Source organism: Aythya ferina, assembly GCF_964211825.1.
Source record: "Aythya ferina genome assembly, chromosome: 2".
In the NCBI taxonomy this organism is placed as follows: Eukaryota; Metazoa; Chordata; class Aves; order Anseriformes; family Anatidae; genus Aythya; species Aythya ferina.
Genome location: NC_140297.1, coordinates 61602549 through 61621258, shown reverse-complemented (window position 1 = coordinate 61621258; position 18710 = coordinate 61602549). Strand labels below are relative to the sequence as shown.

Genomic DNA, 18710 nt, shown 5'->3' with positions numbered 1-18710 from the left:
GCAAGGACGGGCGAGAGGGGCACAGGACGGGAGCAAGGACGGGCGAGAGGGGCTCAGCCGGGGCACGGCGGTGGCGCTGAAACCCTTCCAAAACAAACCCGAGTTTGTCACCTGGGCAGCGCTGCGCCGGGGAGCTGGGCAGAAACCGGCCCGTCCCGGCCCTTGGTATCCGTCAGTGCCTCCCCTACAAAGCCTTGCAAAAAGCCCGGATTCTTTATTTATTGGCTTATCTATACCTGAAAACCCAGACTATCCTAAAAACAACTACATCTGCGTATGCAGACTCAGAGAGACTTTCCCAAGAACAACTAAGCGTGTGTGTGCAGACTCAGAAATGTCCCACTTGCCTATCGACCCCAGCACTTAGCAGTGTCAGTCACATGGGGCACTTTTTGTGGCTCCCGCGCGTTATTCCGGTGAGCATCCTTCACCTGGTGCAGCCCTCTTACTTGCTGCTGGAAGAAGGACTTACATGGTATTTGTAGTTACCAGTCGCATGGTTCATTCAGTGGTTTCCTTTCTGCTTTCCAGGAGCTCTCTTACAACATGTGGGAGAGCAGGAACTTCGGGTTGCCCCCATTTGGATAGCTTTTAGACCTATTTCTTTAAAAAAAAAAAAATGGATTCTAAAGTAGGATTTTTTAAAACATACTGTAGAACAATACTGATTAACTGTAGAATCATAGTCATAGAATGGCCTCAGTTGAAAAGTTTGCAACTAGTTTGCAACTATAAGTTACTCTTTTTTATTGCTAATACTGATAATGCTAGAATCTACGTTTATTGTGGACACTAAAATGACAAAAGCTAAAAGCCTGATCATATATCAAAAGGCAGATGAAATAGTTTTCACCAACTCCAATTCTCAATATCACAGTTGAGTTGTAGGTCAAAAAATGCATAATAATTGCTATGGTTGTGTCTGCGTTAACTTTCTCTGCAGTGTTTAAATGATGCATGATGCTGGGAGGACTTCAACTCTTTACCTTTGTTGTAAAGATTTTGCCTTTGCTAGGAAAAAAGTATTGTGTCAATAACAAATCAATTTCTGGTAAATGAATCTCTTTGGTAAGCATTTCAGATAGGTTTTTCAGAACTATATTCTTGGACACTGACCTGTGATCCTAAATAGATACTTCTGAAAATTCTTCTTTTAGGATTAGAGCTTTTTTCAACTGTAAATTACAAGGGAAAAGTAAAGCTTGTTCAGAGCATGTCAGCGTTCTCACACGGAAATATTTTACCAATTAGATTCAACACATTAATACAGCGTGCTCACTTGCAGAGCTGTCATTTCATCTGATGTTTGAGTTGGCATCTTCCTCAGCTTACACCTTTAGTTCATCAGCTGCAAGTCTTCTTCCTTCCTCAAGGAGTGAACACATAATCAGGCTGTGAAATTTCTCTTACTTCAAAATAAGGAAATAGCTATGTAAACATCATACCATGGATTTTAATGTCTCAAATAAGGGTGAAAATGCATATAAGTGTTTCTTTTACTTGAATATTTTGCATTCTGGAGAACTTCCTGAAATAATTTTATCTACCAGTGCAGATTTGAGTCAACATTTGTCATTTACAAGACACTGTATCTGTAGTATTTTATCAGGGGATATACCTTCCTTTGAGCTTTGGGGAAAAGGTGCCTGGATGCACCTGCGGGCCTCATCACTCTCTGGGCATGATGCTGTCCAGTGCACTGTGATCTGTAGCTAGTTTGATCTCCTGAGCTGGGAGTTTATACATAAACTGTAGAGTTTATATATATATATACATATGTATATAAAAAAAATGTACTTATATGGCAGAATGCATTCGTACATAGAGATTTTAAGTCTGTAACTTGGTGTAAGTTAGGATGCTGGGGAGGAACAATACTGCTTCGTTGAAATATATATTTTTCTAACATGTGAGTTACTATGTCAGGCTGGTCTTCTACATTAGATTATCCGATCTAAAATTTCATGAATGTTGATACCTTTTTGGTAGATTTCTTCCATTCAATTTTTCTTTAAGGAAGATTACACTTTTTTTTTTAGACTCAGAGGTACCTTGATTTATAGCTGTTACCAAAATCAGTGGGGATCAGGCCTATTTGCACCTTAGTTATGTGACTTTCATTCTCAGCAATGTATTAGTCTTTAATTATAATTAACTACAGCAATATTTTTTTCCTGGTTAAAATCAGATAAATATAAGATCGAAATCCAAGTAAAAAGCTGAGTTATAGCAGTATGTAAATGCTAAAAAGACAGTGACCTTTACAAATCAAATAGAATATAGATTGGACAAGCTATTGTCAGGGGTTATAATGGCAAGAATTTTTAATGGGAAAAAAGTAGAAGGGATTCTCAAGCATAGATCTAAATATAAGGGTAGCCACGTTTCCTTTTTGAATAATATCAGTAATGAAATTCTTAAATATCTATCTCCCATTTCAGTAGGTTAATTCTTTAGCACAGGAATTAGCCTCATACACAAATTTAAGCTTGATAAACACAGTGTAAAATTACCGTATTTTATTCAGAAGCTAAAGTTTGAGTTTGGAATTAAAGTATTAATGCAACATCTCTATTGACTGCCTAAAATTTGCAAGTATATATTTTATCTTAAGCACTGATAAATGTAAACAGAGTTACTTTAGCTCCATTTTTGAAGTAAGAGGCATTAATAGTAAATATATAGCCAGTCATGAAGTTAAGAAACAAGTGTTAAGAAAACAACTATTTCTGAAAGACTGGGGAGGTATTACTTTGCACAGCCACAATGCCATCTCTGTGAAACTATAAAAGTATTCCTGTGGTCAGGTGTATGTAAATATTAGCTGCAAGGTTGCTAACTTTAATTTAAAGAGAAGGTTAATAATTAGTTGGACTCTTAAAGCAACTTTAATAATGTTTGATAGCTACTGTAAAAATAAGTTAAACTTTACAGTATTACAGTAACACTCAAATCTTTGGAGTTTTTCAGGTCCCAGGCAGGTTTGCAATGAGTTTGTGTATCCTGATATAGCAAATAAATTGAACTTACAGTACGCTGTTTTTTTTACTAAGTCTTTGCGAAGTCTGTGTAAACTTGCCAGAAAACATGTTCACAAGCTAGAGTGAAAAGCATTTCTTAAGTCTTACGAAAAAGTTCCTCTTTAAGGGGTAGCCCATGCTAACTAGAATATGGAGTAAACGTAAGAAATATTGCTTAATGAAGTAACAGGGTTTTTTGTTGTTTGACTACTTCATAAACGGTTAGGTTAGAACTGTGGTCTTTTTTCAGCAACTGCTTTTTTTTTTTTTTTTTCTTCCCCCCTTCCTCTTAAAGCTCTGGAGGGTTGGTTGGTTCTTTGGTTGGGTTGGGTTGGTTTGTTGTTTGTTTGTTTGTTTTTGTTGGTTTGGTTTGTTTTCAGGAAACTGGGCAAACTTTTATTTACATTTACTATTTCTCCATTCTGTTCCTGAAGTTAGGTCTAGTTACCTGTAAAGCAGAATTTGTATTGAATTTCAACAATGATAAATTAAAAATCAACTTTTAAAAATTTCTTCTTTTTAAGGAAACATTTTAACCAGCCGTTGTTAAATGTTTCTAGCCAGTTTCCTTTCTAGTAAATTGCAAGAGAGAAGTGGATGACTCTGTTGCTTTAGAATTTACCTGGAGAGAAATAAGCAAACAAATAAGTAAGGTAGCTGTTATTTATCTCCTTTCTGAAGAAATAAAGGAATGTATTCCGTGAGCATAACTGTCATAGGGGTTGTGTGGGGAGATTTTCTTATTACTATTTTCTTTCACTTGTCAGTCTCTGGCAAGACTGGCCTCTTGTTTCACAGGGGGTCAGAGCATTTGTACCACAGACAAAGGATACAAACCTTTACAGTTGGCAGAGATAAGGTACCACTCCACTTTCCTCTTTGCTGCTAGTAACTAGTTGTTACGGTCAGTGACTGAAGTCACACAGCTTCCAGACACCCATGCCCTCCAAATGGCGAATAAAATCAAGGAGTGTATAATATGTAACATATATGTGACACTATCCTTCAAGTATCTAAATAGTCAAGTAAATATGTACTTTTTCCTCTACAAAAATTAAGAGTTTGAGCCTACGCAAATTGGAATCAAAAAGGAGAATGGAAGGAACATGGATTCACTCTAGGTATCATATAGGACCTTGTCACTTTACATGTATTGCGGTGACAATATTTAAAATCTCGTGGCTTTGAAAGCTATCCAGTAACATGATCCATGTGGCAATAATGCTGTTCCAGAAGAATGTGCTGTGATACCAACTTAAGTAATGAAAAGTAAAAGAACTTATGAGAAATAATGCTGCCCCTACCTAGTCACATTTGGCTAGGAGTCCTTAAATCACTAGGGACTAGAGTAGTAGAATAATTTTTAAAGCGTTGTTAAACTTTTTAAACTATAGTAAAATTGATATGACATATAATTTTTTCTGTAGAACTTTTGTTGTTGTTTAGACTATGTTCCCAATAGAAAAATCACATTGGCAGAGTGATAAACACCAGCATTTCTAAAAGAGGCTTGCATTGCCTGTAGGCTTTTTGTACAGATAATCATAATGTAAAATAACTTAGAATGTCATTTGTAAAGCAACTTTATACAGGCCAGGAAAAACACTTTAAACATAAGTCACGTTGATAAAACTTAAGATACTAGTAATAGCTTTTTGTTCTTGCTATAAATTAATTTGGTTGGAAATCTTAACAATTTGGATCAAAGAAGAGAAATTGACTCAAAATGTCAATGTTTTCTTCTAAAATAGGTTACAAATTTAAAAAAATCTCTGCAGATTTTGTGCTTACTAGTAATATTTGACTTTATTTAGCACAATATACTGATGCTAAAACTTAACCATCTATTTCAGAAGTAGGTCTTAATTTTCTGAAATAGCCACTGCCTTTTTTTTCCCCCCCAATCTGTAGGTATTGAAACATATTTTTACAACGAATGGTTATGGCAATATCAATGAAATCTTCACTACTGACATAGCTTTTCATTTTCATTCTAGTCATAACAGTTATCAAAATATGATGATAAACTACACCTGAAAACTGACCTGCAAGTAGTAAATTTAAATAAATGTCAGAATACGCTAATACATTGCAGGTATAATCTTGTTTGCTGTTTTATTTTGTCTGTTGTATAAAGTGTTTCTCCAAGACTGCAAAACAATCTTTAATTATTTTACTCTGTTAAGATGTAAAAAAAAAAACCATGTTTGCCCTTTCCTAAGTTCCCGGTATGTGTTAAGTTATGTTGTCAAGTGATTTTTCTCCTATTTGCAGTAACAGTCAATTATTGGTTGAGCTCCAACAGTATCTGTTCCATTAAACCCCTTTTACAGATTAAGGCCAGTAACAAATATTGCAAGTATTAAACATGTTACTCTAAACTGTCAAATAACATGAGCAGATTTTTAAATGTCTGAATACATGCATCAGTGCAAATTTGTTCAGATCATGAATTAAAGTTTAATAGCAGTCCAACAATCAATTTCAAGTTATCAAAAGCTTCCAACTTTTATATTTAATAAAAGCACTAGATTGATCAATAAAAGTAGTGAAGAAAGACAAGGTATGGATCCATGCATTTATGGGCAGGAGAATATTAGCTGGAAATTCAATAGCAATTTTTAATATACCTGTAGATGTAAACAAGTCACGATTTGTATAGGTCTGGTAAATGTTTCCAAATACCTTAACTTTTGAAGTGTCTTGCTTCAATAAACTAGAAGAGCTGTCTCTTAATTATTAGTATCATTTGAATGAGTTGCATAATGCAAAATATGCTTTTGTTTTTCTGTGTAGTCTAGTCTACTTCATGTTAATAGCCTTCAACCTCAACTCCTCTTTCCTCCCTCCATGCGTACATAAGCGTATTTTGTGTAAGTGACAGCCTGTGAAGGGTAAGTCTTGGAGAGAGTTTAAGGAAAAATATCCTGCGAGAAGCAGCCTGTCAAGATTTTATTGCTGTAATTTGGTGCATTTGTCAGACGGTGCTTAATTTTCAAGCTGGAAATTTTAGCAAGTTTATCTGCAGTAGACAGCACAGAACAGCAGGTGGCACTGGTGTGAATCGCCTGTCAGTTTTCATGGGGCTCGCTGTAGATGGATGGACGCAGTTTTGTAAGTACCATGTCATTTAAGAAATCCTGTCCAGCAGCGACTGGCATTCCTTGGCCGCTATCTGACTCCAGGTCTGCCACATCCAACTGAACCGTTCCTGCATGTGGGGAGCCTGGAGCAGCAGCTGTGTCCCTACTGCCTCTCAGATGCTCAGCACTAAAACTTGGCTGATCCCATCATGTGCTAATTGCAGCCAAGTGGCAGAAATAGCTCTCAACTGCTTTCCCAGGCCTTCTTTTGTAACCAGCATGCATATAAGATATAAGGCCAGATAAGAATGGGCAAAAGCATTTGCTAAGTGTGCTGTAGTTGAGGGTGTGAAGAACAAAAGTTAGGACATCCTACCTTTTCTTCTGTCTGCCTTCCAGTCAAGTCACTGCAGCAGTTTTCTGTAGTGAGATCCTGGGAGAGAGGTCTTCATAGAGTAGTTACACAAGTTGCTGGACATCAATCAGTTGGTTTCTCTCACCCAAAAGCAACCACTGCTTTAAAACATCAGAGAACTTACAGTGGCTTTTATAGGCAGTTTTTAGTCCCATGTCAATCATGAAGCAGTTTGACTGGCACTGCCATTAACTTGGTATCTACAGCTTCTGCAGCTGTTGTGGTGATCACCTCTATCATTGGTGGGGTTTCTGGCTGTTTAAATATATATATATTTATCGCTTATTAAAAGTCCACCGGATTTTCCTAATTTGATTACCCCATTCATTTATCAAGACTGTTTTACTTGAATGTTAAAAAGAATGAGGCATTTTTCTATACAAGTGGTTGTATGCTTAAGCTTGCAGTACACAGGTCAAACAAGATACCACCTGTGTTTAAATACTAATGTAACTGTATTCTTTCTGTTCAGTACTGCCACAAAAGAAGACAGAATTGCACCAAGTAAATTCAGATAGTAAATACAAAAAGTTTTTTAGTAACATTTATGTAAACTGTGTAAATTATGCACAGTGGTAGAAGGAAATGTGGCTTCTGCTTTTATCTATGGTAACTTAAAGAAACAAAGTTAATGCACTTAATTTGTAATTATTCTGATTTTCATTATTGTTTTTTTAAAAGGTAGCAGGGCAAGGGCCAGACTTGGACACTGAGAAGTCATGAAGTGTCTGAATACACAGTTTCAGATTTCTTGAGATGGTTTTCCCACCAAGAAAGATTCCTGGTCTAACTTACTTGTTCTAACTTGCTTCTTCACTTGTTACCTATAGCTTCCTTCATGCTCTCTTATATCAAGAACTGTTTGCCTGCTTTGTAAGTTGGATCACTGAAATAATCCAAATTTATTGGAGCTTTTGTTTCTACGTAAGATTTTATGGTTTTTGACTCTATTGCTCAGACAGAATGAGTACCACTGAAATGTACTACTTACCCTGCTACTTCAAAGCTCTCCCTCTTTAGTGGAAACTTATTAGTTACCAGCCTAGTTATCAGTCTGATATCAGATATCTTAGTTATCAGAAAACTATAGTTTTTACACTTGGCAGTTATCAATCAACTTAAGAGTTATTTTCCTGGATTGCACTTGTCTTTGCAACATAAATCCGTTAATGGGAAAGCTTTATTCTGGTCTGCATTTCTTACCACGGAAACAATGTACTTGAAACTGAAGGGCAGGGTTTAGTACAAAGTAGTAATAATATTGGTACATTAGCAGTAGTAGTACAGTACAAAGCATAGATGCGGTACAGTAGTGGTAGTGTTAGTACAAAGTGTTTTGAACATGTCCTGTAGCACTTCCAGAGAGCAAATGCATAGAGGTAAAAGAAATAAAGAACATCTGGTTGTACCTTTGAATGGATCCAATAGCCAGAAACACCCATGGAACGCCAAGACACAGAGGCAAAACCATCCGTTAAACTTCAAGACATTATGCTGTCTGTTAGCAGATGAGTGGTAACGTAATGAGTGTATAGTAGCTGAATTTCATCTTTAGAATTAACAGATTATTTTTTAAGAAGTTTAAATAAGAGTCTGTACTTTGAGAGACTATAGCTGTTGAAAACAAATTAATTGGTCCCGCTGTGTAACTTTAACTGCAGTATTGTGTTAACACTTACATTCTTTCATCAGAATCTTAGTGTCAGGCAATGCATTCTGGATTAAACTTTGTCCTGCTGACTTTGCTTTCAAACTGGGTCCTGCAACTCCACCATTCAAGGGTCAGAGTTTATTTGATCTAGATACAGCATTCTTAGACTTAGTGAATCTAAGCAGTGGTTTGTAGTTTGCATTTTTATTTTTTTCTTCTTCTTACAAGGAGATAAGGGGAGAATCAGCAGCAACTACTTCGTTCCAGGCCTTGGGCTTAATGCAAATTCCATTCTAGGTAATGTTACATGGGACACTTCTAAGGAGCCAAGCACTTGTTTTTAAGCTCTTTCAATGTACGTGCACACAAACAAATACAAAATATTTCATTTTTTAAAAATATGCATGCAAACAGTTTGAAAAATAAAAGTACAATTCGTCAAAATGATATTATTGTGCAAGGTGAGCTTTTGCACATCTGGTAGCTAATTAAGAATTTATAAATATACCACAATATCTACGTACTGTTGGTGCTTAGAATTGGATACTGTTTGACGGTATCTTGTAAAAGAATTAGTTGTACCAACAGCCTCATCTTCCATAAAGCATTAGATGCTGTGTAGCAGGAGAGGGAATTGGATCTTTCAAGCAGCCAGGCTTCAGCATCCGTTCTGTTATCATAGCAATGTTAAAGAACATATAAGTACCACTCAAATTCCGAAATTTGAGTTTTGCCAGAAGTGACTTTTTTGTATCTGTGCTCTCCGAAGGAGAATCAATAGGGAGAAGGAAGGATGGAAAGACAAATAATATCTTATTTCTCATGAAAAGTCTCACCTGATACAGATCGGTAGCTGTGGTCTAAAGCAGAGGCCCAGGGAAAGCTTAAGAAGGGGCAAATCATCAAGATTTTTTTTTCCCCAGAATGATTGTCCAGCCTCTGGCTGCTTATGTTTGAGCGAGTGTCTGTAATTTAAGATGAGCTTTTTTCATGACTTCATCCAGTGCCTTTTTAAGGCTGTGTAAACTTACAGTATCACTAGAAAGGAATTCCACATCTTACTGCTTTATGTAATTGTGTGACCTATATAGTGAACAGTCTTTCCTTATTAACCTTTTCTCTGCCATCCTGTCATTTCTTTTCCAGGCTGAAGAATTTTAGTGTATCATTGTATGGAAGCTCTTCATATCATCACTCATCCCTACTGCCCTTCACAGCACTCTTTTCAGTTCTGCTGTATTTCCTGTAAGAGGGAGACTGGAACTGCTTTTGTTATTTCAGTTGCAAGTGCATTATAGATTTATAAGGAGGCTATCCAAAAAGCACTGGTAAGAGTAGGCACCAGTGAAATGTAAATATGATGGCTAAGAAAAAAGGCTCTGTTCTCTTCTTCCCTAAATTGAGTGTCAGAACATTGATTTTCTCTTTCAGTTGTACTGCTTTAGAAGCTATTTGTAAAATTTAAGCATTATATGACTTCTTAATATTGACCTGAGAATGCTTACATTTAGAACAATGTTTTTGTAGTTCCAGGTCTCTGTTTTTGGACTGGGTAAGGGAAGAACTGTTAGAAAAGAACATCGGATGAAATTCTGGCTTGGGTAGGATGCCATTTGTAGAACAATATTTCCAATATATGTAGTTTCTGATTAAAGATCACTTTGTGATTAGTAAATAATGCATTACTTACGTTTTTCTACAAGAAAAATACCTATTTCAAAGGCTAATTCTAAAAATAAGTAAAAGCAAAGCACGGAGATGAAATATTTCCCCCAATAGACACAAAAGGTTCCTTCCTTGAGCTGTATTCATGGAATTCCAGAATCTTCAGACCTGGTTCTGTATGGTTTGAACCCCATAGATTGTCTCAGAGTGAGACTACATTTTTGCCTGGAGTGCATTAGGAGACAGGATGAGATCACGTCAAATACTGAAAATTCTCGGCTTGTTTACAGAATCACAGAATCACAGAATTTCTAGGTTGGAAGAGACCTCAAGATCATCGAGTCCAACCTCTGACCTAACACTAACAGTCCCCACTAAACCATATCCTTAAGCTCTATATCTAAACGTCTTTTGAAGACTTCCAGGGATGGTGACTCCACCACTTCCCTGGGCAGCCTGTTCCAATGCCTCACAACCCTTTCAGTGAAGAAGTTCTTCCTAACATCTAACCTAAAACTCCCCTGGCTCAACTTAAGCCCATTCCCCCTTGTCCTGTCACCAGGCACGTGGGAGAACAGACCAACCCCCACCTCGCTACAGCCTCCCTTGAGGTACCTATAAAGAGCGATAAGGTCGCCCCTGAGCCTCCTCTTCTCCAGGCTGAACAAGCCCAGCTCCCTCAGCCGCTCCTCACAGGACTTGTTCTCCAGGCCCCTCACCAGCTTCGTCGCCCTTCTCTGGACTTGCTTGAGCACCTCGATGTCCTTCTTGTAGCGAGGGGCCCAAAACTGAACACAGTACTCGAGGTGCGGCCTCACCAGAGCTGAGTACAGGGGGACGATCACCTCCCTAGCCCTGCTGGTCACACTGTTTCTGATACAAGCCAGGATGCCGTTGGCCTTCTTGGCCACCTGAGCACACACTGCTGGCTCATATTCAGCCGACTATCCACCATCACTCCCAGGTCCTTCTCTGCCTGGCAGCTCTCCAACCACTCATCTCCCAGCCTGTTTAGTATTAGTTCTACTTAGATTTCTGTAGAGGATTCAAATACTGTATAAAGTGTCAACTTTTATTGTCACAGTTGCTGCAGTTCCTTCTGAGTTTTAGAAATTGTAACACCTCCATGTTCAAGACGTGTGTCTTTATTGATGTGCACATCCATCACAACCTCTTGCCCCTATGTTCTGTTATCAAGGCTTCAAGATACCAGGTTAGCAGCGTGTTTGTTGTGTTGATTCCTACTTGAAAGATTTAAAGTGTCTCTTGATTTATCACCAGCAGAAATCTCTGCTTTTAGTGATTTTGTAAACAAAAGAGGAAGGTGCCTTATGGACACTGATGCTGCAGTATCTTTTATTCTCTCATCTCAACAATCAATTCGATATAGAATTGCAAGTCATGGCATCCAATAGGTTTTAAATAGATGCCAAGCCTCTATTCATTTTAGACTTCCAGAACTGCAGAAATTAGTAAAACAAACACCTTATGTAGTGAGACAATGAGGTTAGAATAACTCTAATGTAAGCTTATCATTGTTCATGTTCACTGCTTAAAAGCTGTACTAAGTCCTAATGAAACTCATGCTTCAATATGAATAAATTCTTTTTTTTTTTTTTTGCTGAATTAAAGTGTCTTTATATAGCCTTACTTTTTTAATGAATGACAGTGATTTTATTGAAGTAAAACTTTTTGTGGCATGCAACATCATAATGAGTAAATGACATTAAACATAATGAGAATAAAGAGTTCAGAAGTTTAGCTGTCCCTTGCACCTTGGATTGCATGTGTGAGTGGAGTAGAACAGCACTAATAACTTTCTGTAGTTCAATAGTCATAAATAGTTGGTCTGTAAAAGATCATATTTTCTCTTGTGTCATAAATAAGGGTTGATATTTGAGGTCTAGAAAAATCTGTTGAATATGTAATCTCTATCAAATATGTAATGTGATATACAGTGTTTACCTTCTCAAATCTGTTCTGTGCATGTGTTATTTTTGCCTTTTTAAAAATATAATAGTTGAAAAGCCAAAACACGTTCTCACGTCAAATGGTACCTCTGAATCTTAAAACTGTTCAGGTTAAGATTTTGCTGACCCTCGCCTTCTCAGCATGTGTCTCCTCTGAATTTACTACCATTTAATGAATTCAGACTTTGATATGTTCAAGTATTTGTTATTCTGAAGGCAACACTCTTGCTGTCATTTTATATATTCTGTAGGAGTCCAGAACAAAATCCCTTTTAGAGCACTTTTTCCTAGCAACTGTTATTTGTGCTCTTCCTGTTTCAACAATCCCTTACACATCTGTATTTCTTGTGAGTTAACTCTACAATATACACACACTATCATATACATACATTGTTTTTGTATTGTGTTATACCAGCTCTGAGTATGGCTAGCATTTTTTACACCAAACCTCTGCCAGAAAAATAAGTTTTATCTAAGATTCCTGCATGGCATCGTTCTAAAGCTTCATTTACCCCAGCTTCATTAAACTGAACATTTTCCTCATAAGGAGGAACAGAGAGGAAAGTGCTGATCTCTTCTCTGCAGTGACCAGCAAGGGGATCGAAGGGATCAACATGAAGCTCTGACAGGGGAGGTTCAGGTGGGAAATCAGGAAAAGGTTCTTCACCAAGAGGGTGGTCGGGTACTGGGACAGGCTCTCCAGGTAATTGGTCACAGTATCAAGCCTGCGCTGGAGTTCAAGAAGCATTTGGATGATATTCTCATACATAGGGTTTGATTTTGGGGTGGTGCTATGTGGGGCCAGGAGTGGGACTTAATGACCCTTGTGGGTCCCTTCCAACTCAGGAGATTCTGTGATTCTATTATTTATTTACCTTACAGTTGTCATTTACAAATATAAAAGGCTACTGCTGGAACCAGGATGTTGCTCTTCAGCTCAGCTTAATAGGACATGACTAAAAATCCCATTTGAATTCAGTTCCTTTCTCTTTGTTCCTTTCTTCTGCTTGGTTTTGGTACTTGAGTGCTAAGGTTCAGTTAGTTTACCTTGTCTTGTGGAAATTTTATCAAGTAGTTTAATTTGAAAAATACATACCAGGTAAACTTACTAAAAGAGCAAAAATTAGAAAACAGATTCTTAATGTTTAAAAGTGATTCTGCAATAGAACAAGGTTTTGCTGAAGTTGGGCAATATGCTAAATATCCACAGGTGTATTTCAAGTTGTTCAGTTGTACTAGACTCACTAGACAAGATTAAAAGGTAGTAAGCTCATGAAAAGCTCAAGTTTGTACTGTAGATGGCATTCAGTCACCTCTAGTTTCTATAGCAAATACTCCAGTGAACAGAAATTACTCTTAAATCCAACTTTTCTTGATCTCTCAAAACTAATGTTATTTGAAGTATTGAACTCTTAAAGTTTGGCTGATTGCTTATAACCTTATCTGTGCTGCATTCATTTCTTTCCCCAAGGAAACTGGTGAAACTCAGGGCAGAGGAAGTACAGGTAAAAACAGTTTTACTTTGCATTAGACTAAAAACTTCCAGTACCTCACACTCTTTGAGAACATCCTGACTCTGTACAAACCAAGTTCACCTAACACCACCATATAAAGTAGAACTTTTTCACAGTCTTATTTGGGTGACAAATTGTCCAATGTTAAGTGTTGCTCTTTTTGTTTTTAATCTCTTTTTCTGCTTACAATATTCTGCAATTTGTATTCATTTGGCCCATAGCCAAAGGGAGAAGGTTAAAATAGAAGCTATCTGTTGAAATAGCAATACCTCCTCTTTCATCTGTGGCTCTTAAAATATATTTAAATGACCTTCAGTATTGAGGGAGTAGAAATGTCATGCTGAAAGTTGTTTTCCTCTCTTTGAAAAAGAAGTGCTAACTCTAATTCATCTCTTACCATAAGTTAAACACGGTAAATCAAATGCTGAACTGACTCAACTCAGTGGTAGCAGAACATGGTCAATTGTAGCCACTTGTCCTCTCTCAGTAAGTTAAGTAAAGCAGTCAACACAAAGGTTTCTTACAGGTACAGGGACAGTCCTTGTTTGGTCTATGAGAAGTTTCAGATGCTGCATTTTCATTAAAGTGAAAGTATATTGTTATTAGAGATAGTGTAGATGTTTTTCTGAGAATTAGGTGTTGGCTATATTAATGTTTACAGAAATTTTGTTTACGTCATTTTCTAGCTCTTTCAGTGATATCCCATTACTACATTTAAAATGCTGTCTAATTAGTCTGGTTTACTGAAAATTAGTCCATAGAAGTTGGATATAATTTCTGCAACTCTTTCCTTCAGTCTTAAATCTCATGCAAATTTAGAAACAAAAGACAAATAAAGGAACAGAATACAGCAGACCTTAACACAAATGTTTGGGGCGATCTTTTTCAACTTAAAGAAGAAAGTTGTGTGTATCAGCTGAAGTATTCATTAGCTGCCTCATTGGGCCAAAATGAAGCACATGACTGAAAAAACTTAAGTACTTTGTGTCAGTCAGTCTGAGGAAACCCAACAGTACATACCAGCCTACAGCTGGAATGTGGACACACAACATAAATGGATCCCACTGTACCATTGAGAAAAAAGCCCTTTTTGTTGTTTTGCTTTCTTTTTTTGTGCTTTTTTTGTTTTGTTTGGATTTTTTAAATGTAGAAAAACAGCATATCTTGCTTAAAAGGAAATTTCCATAACTAACGTATTTCTAGGATCCTGATAATGTGTTTTGTTTGACAGGGTGTTGGCTTTTTTCATAGCTTAAGGGATTTTGTATTTGCTACACTACTAAGCTGGCCCTGCCTCAGTACCAGCAGTTGCACTGGTCACATTCATGACCACATATAAACTGGCCTGATGTTTGTGGTTTGTTCTAACGGCCTGAAATAGTGATCATAAATCATAAGGTTGAACATGAGTTGTGATATAACATAGGGAAGCTTGTGCTGTTGCTACAGCAGTAGAGTTAACATCGCCCAACACTTCCAAGCATATTCACACGACTTTAAAGCATAAATGATACTAGAAAATACCTCCTTCATCTCTTAAAAAAAATAAAAAAGATTCATTTTAAATGCATACTCTGTATCACCTAGTTACTGTCTTTGATCTGGCAATATGCCTTATGACAAATTTCTGAAAGCATGCTGAGTTGCCTTGTCACCCAAAAATCCTGACAAACAAGCCTCCTTGATTTCCTGTTCCAGTATTGCATGGATAATTGAAGTCAAAGCAAAGATTAAGTAATCAATTTGATGTTTCTACATAAATAAATGCATGCTGTCTTGTAAATAGTAGTGAGACCATATCAAGAAGCCGAAAGCAATTTCTGGTACTCTGCAACAGGAAATTCTAAAATATTTGGGAATATTCTGTAAAACGGTTAAGTAACAAAGTAAACTAATTAGTAAACTAATGCTTTGAAAAAACAAATGCCTTCCTTTGTTGGAGCAGTCCAAATTTGCCTGCTGCATCCATGAAAGTTGCTCATTCAGTGAAGGTCAAAGGTTTTGTTGTTGGTGTACCAGCTGATCGGCTGTGCCCATCAGGCTGCACTGCTGAGCATAACAAACTGCTGTGCATTGCTGATGTGCGTCACAGCACCCTGGGGTTTTGCATGGGGATTAGTCAGGCTGTATTTGGAAACGCCCTCAACTGCACCTTGTGCTGCTATATTAGTGTTTCTCAAGCAAGAGGAATTTTCTTTTGCTTCTGCAGCTGCTCCCGCTAAACCCTCTGGTAAGTGTGCACAGCTTCTGTCAACAGGAGGGACTCTGTTCTGTATTTTAGCCAGCATTATGAGATGAGGCATTACATATGGTTGTTTATTGTGACAAACTGTATTTTTAAAATATAAATTTGATAGCATAGAGTTGACAACAAGATCTAAGTAGTGAATATATTTACCATTTTTTATTGAATAGGTTAATTTGACTTGCACATTCCTCTACTTTTAAATATGTATTAGAGTAGTCTTAAGTGTGAGTGTTTTCGGAGCAATGTACCATGCATGTCTGCTTTTATTTCTATACAGCAGGAATAGCAAACATATAGCAGACCAATTCTTAAAAGGATTTGGTTGATTTTTGTTGGCAGCCTGTATGCAAGCCCTGCGTCTCTGGACTCTGCTTGCCACCTATGCTGTTGCAGTAGGACAAAATCAAGCACAGAAGAATCAGGAGTGCCCTAAGCTCAACGCACAGGTACTCTCCTTTAAAAGCACAAGAGAAAACACTGTTGTCATGTTTACTGTGAACGCTCTCCTCAGATTTTTATGTTTTGTGTTTTTTTTTTTTTTTTCCAAACTAAATATCAGAATCCACTGTACTAAGTGGAGGAAAAAAAAAAAAAAAAAAAGAAGATGCAAATAATTAAATAAAACAAAAATTACTTTTAGTATGCATCCTACTTCACTTCTTAAAATAGCTTAGGTAGTGAAGGCATTTCCAGTTATTTCACATAGCCAGTGCTGGATCTCTAGTTTTGCAGGATATTTTTAAGCAACTGTGAAGATATGCAATGTTCTGTTGTTTCAATTCCATAATAAAATTTACTTGATTACTTTTTAGGTAAGTTGTCCTAAGGCTATTTCTTGGCAAAACTACCAATAATGTAACTTCATAATTACTACTTGCTGGAGATTTCTTACCATATTTGAGTTTACATCATATGATCATAAACTGTAGTATGTTCTTGGTTTTGGTAAACAGAAAGCCAAAAACGCCTGTCCTGAGTTCACGTTGTGCTAGCAGACTGCATGATCACTAGTGCAGTTGTGACTAGCTGTGCGTAATGGAGTGATGGATGTGACTGTGCTCTCTTGCAGTAGCTTTTAATGTATCTGCCTAAACGATAGGTGGGGTTGCTGAGAGAAAACTTGCACTCAAGGATCAAAATTCAAGTTGTCTGAATAAAGACATTGATTGATGCATATATGAGCACATGAAGCTCTATTTGAACACATACAGATGGAAGAAAAGATACATACACACTCCTTTACTGTGGCTTTTGCTACGGTCCCAGCCTGGCTTCTTGCATTTCATATCTTGCAAACAGCAGAAGTTACGTTTTGGTAGCTTGTGCCATTTCAAAGGTTTTTAATAAACTTTGTTTTTTAGAGTAAGCAAATGAAAAGAATCTTCAGTAATAATGTCAAAGGGAAAAGGGGATTGGAAAATAAGTCATATATGTAAATTAAGGAACGTTCCCTTTTTCCTAATAATTTCACCAAACTCTTGCTGTCACCAAGAACAGAGATCCAATTTTCTGCACCTTGCCACAGTATCAAATTTCACAGCTATCACTGCTGCCATACCCTGCCTTTTTTTGGTACATGTCCATAAGTAAGTATATATGATAGCTAGTCTCAGACCTTGGAATTGGGCATTTGGGTTCCCAAAATAAACATAATTTATTCTTGGTTTATAGTATTTTACAGCGAAGTTGTCACCATAGGCTAGAATTAAAATTAAAAAATAATTGAGTCCTATCATTTTATCACTTTGATTAGTATTTTTCTTGTTCAGAAATAACATTAATAGTTCCCCCTCCTTGCCAGCTCACCCTTATGTGTCCTCTGTATCATAAGTGAATAGATTTGGAACATACTGTCTAAGTCTAGTCTGAGGCAGGTTTACCAACAAAGTTTAAAAACAAATTGTGTAATAATTGAAAATTTTATTTTTAATATCTTAAATAGGATATTTTTAATACATTTTTGAATGTGAGAACATTCCTTTTTATTATGATTAAGAATCTAGACATGGTACTGAAAACTAGCAAAGTCCTCTATTAATCATTGAGATTTGTAGAGAAGCTCCCTTAATTTTTTATCCAGTTGTGATCCAGGGTGTTTTCGTAGCAGTGCTTTTTGGGAGGCATCTATACTAGATTATTCTTTGTAAAGTAAGAAAAAACTTTGTATATGCCAAGTATCATAGGCATAGGATACAGGGATATCAGTATAAAAATACTTTGCCCCCTTTTATATGTCCTTGTTCAAAGCATTACTTAGAAGACTTTTTTGTATTTGTAGTTAGTACAAGTAATATTTCAGGCTGTGTATCTAGATTTTGTTGTGAAATAGGCCATATCTCCGTGTGGTTAAGCTAGCAAGTCATTCATCATCTTGTCCTTCCCTACTTAAAATTACAGGTAGTACAAACTACACAAGGTCCCACAGTTGTCCTTCATATGAAGTTTCTTTTTATCAGTTACTGTTTTAAAGACTGTTATTTCTTTAATTTCTTTTAATCACAGGGACTTATTTTTGTTCTTACTGGGTAGAGGGAGGGAAGTAACTCCTACCTTCAGTGCTCAGTAGGTTCAAAAATGCAACACAGTCTCAACTCACAGAATATGAAGTTATACCTTTTGCACAGAATGAGTTAGTAATTACCTAAGATACTTAAACACCTACTAGGGCAGCTGTAAACTCTGAATTCATTGAGATAGCTGGATTTCATTTTAGGGATGATCAACAACTCTTGTTTAGCAGTCTGACTGATGTTGTATACATTTCACTGTCTCAAATACTAATAAAATTATGTATATAAGCAGCACCCAAATACAACATAAAAGCAGCTCTGTTAACAGGCTTGCTACCCAATTGTATATAAGAAACTTGTTTCCAAAACAAAAATTAAAAATGGTCTTACAGTAAATACCTTTCCTCTTTATTTAACCCAGCTACATAGGTTTATGTTTCATGTACTAAATGTTATACTCATAACTGGCATTGTTGTAAATGACCATTCTGTGGTTTATAGGACTGGGGGATTTCCACACCAGCGTGAATCCATTACTGTTCATTCGTCAAGGTATGACTATAACATTGTTAACTACAAAAAGAATTTCCTACGTCCTTAGTGCAGTTACCTGCTGTCACAAACAGTCCCATCT

General features: G+C 36.8%; 1 protein-coding gene and 1 long non-coding RNA gene across 8 annotated transcripts in view; one reads left to right on the top strand and one right to left on the bottom strand.

Annotated features, from left to right (window-relative positions):
- The window catches only part of NT5C3A (5'-nucleotidase, cytosolic IIIA), a 28580-nt gene that overhangs the window by 446 nt on the left and 9424 nt on the right, over positions 1–18710 (top strand). For 3 of the 7 annotated variants that reach the window (XM_084510502.1, XM_084510501.1, XM_084510505.1), the window contains exon 2: positions 15906–16012. The exons of 1 other annotated variant lie outside the window; for it this stretch is intronic. In XM_084510502.1, coding sequence (XP_084366628.1) covers positions 15911–16012 — 102 coding nt within the window. In that variant the 5' untranslated portion in view covers positions 15906–15910. Of the gene's footprint in view, positions 1–11444; positions 15549–15843; positions 16013–18577; positions 18629–18710 lie in introns of those variants that run through there. 3 more of the 7 variants (XM_084510499.1, XM_084510503.1, XM_084510504.1) reach the window with 3 other exon arrangements.
- Positions 24–10331, bottom strand: LOC311432247. The gene is made up of 3 exons (XR_014689913.1): positions 7928–10331; positions 6480–6616; positions 24–603 (listed from the first exon to the last, which is right to left on the bottom strand). It is a non-coding gene; the product is annotated as an uncharacterized lncRNA (long non-coding RNA).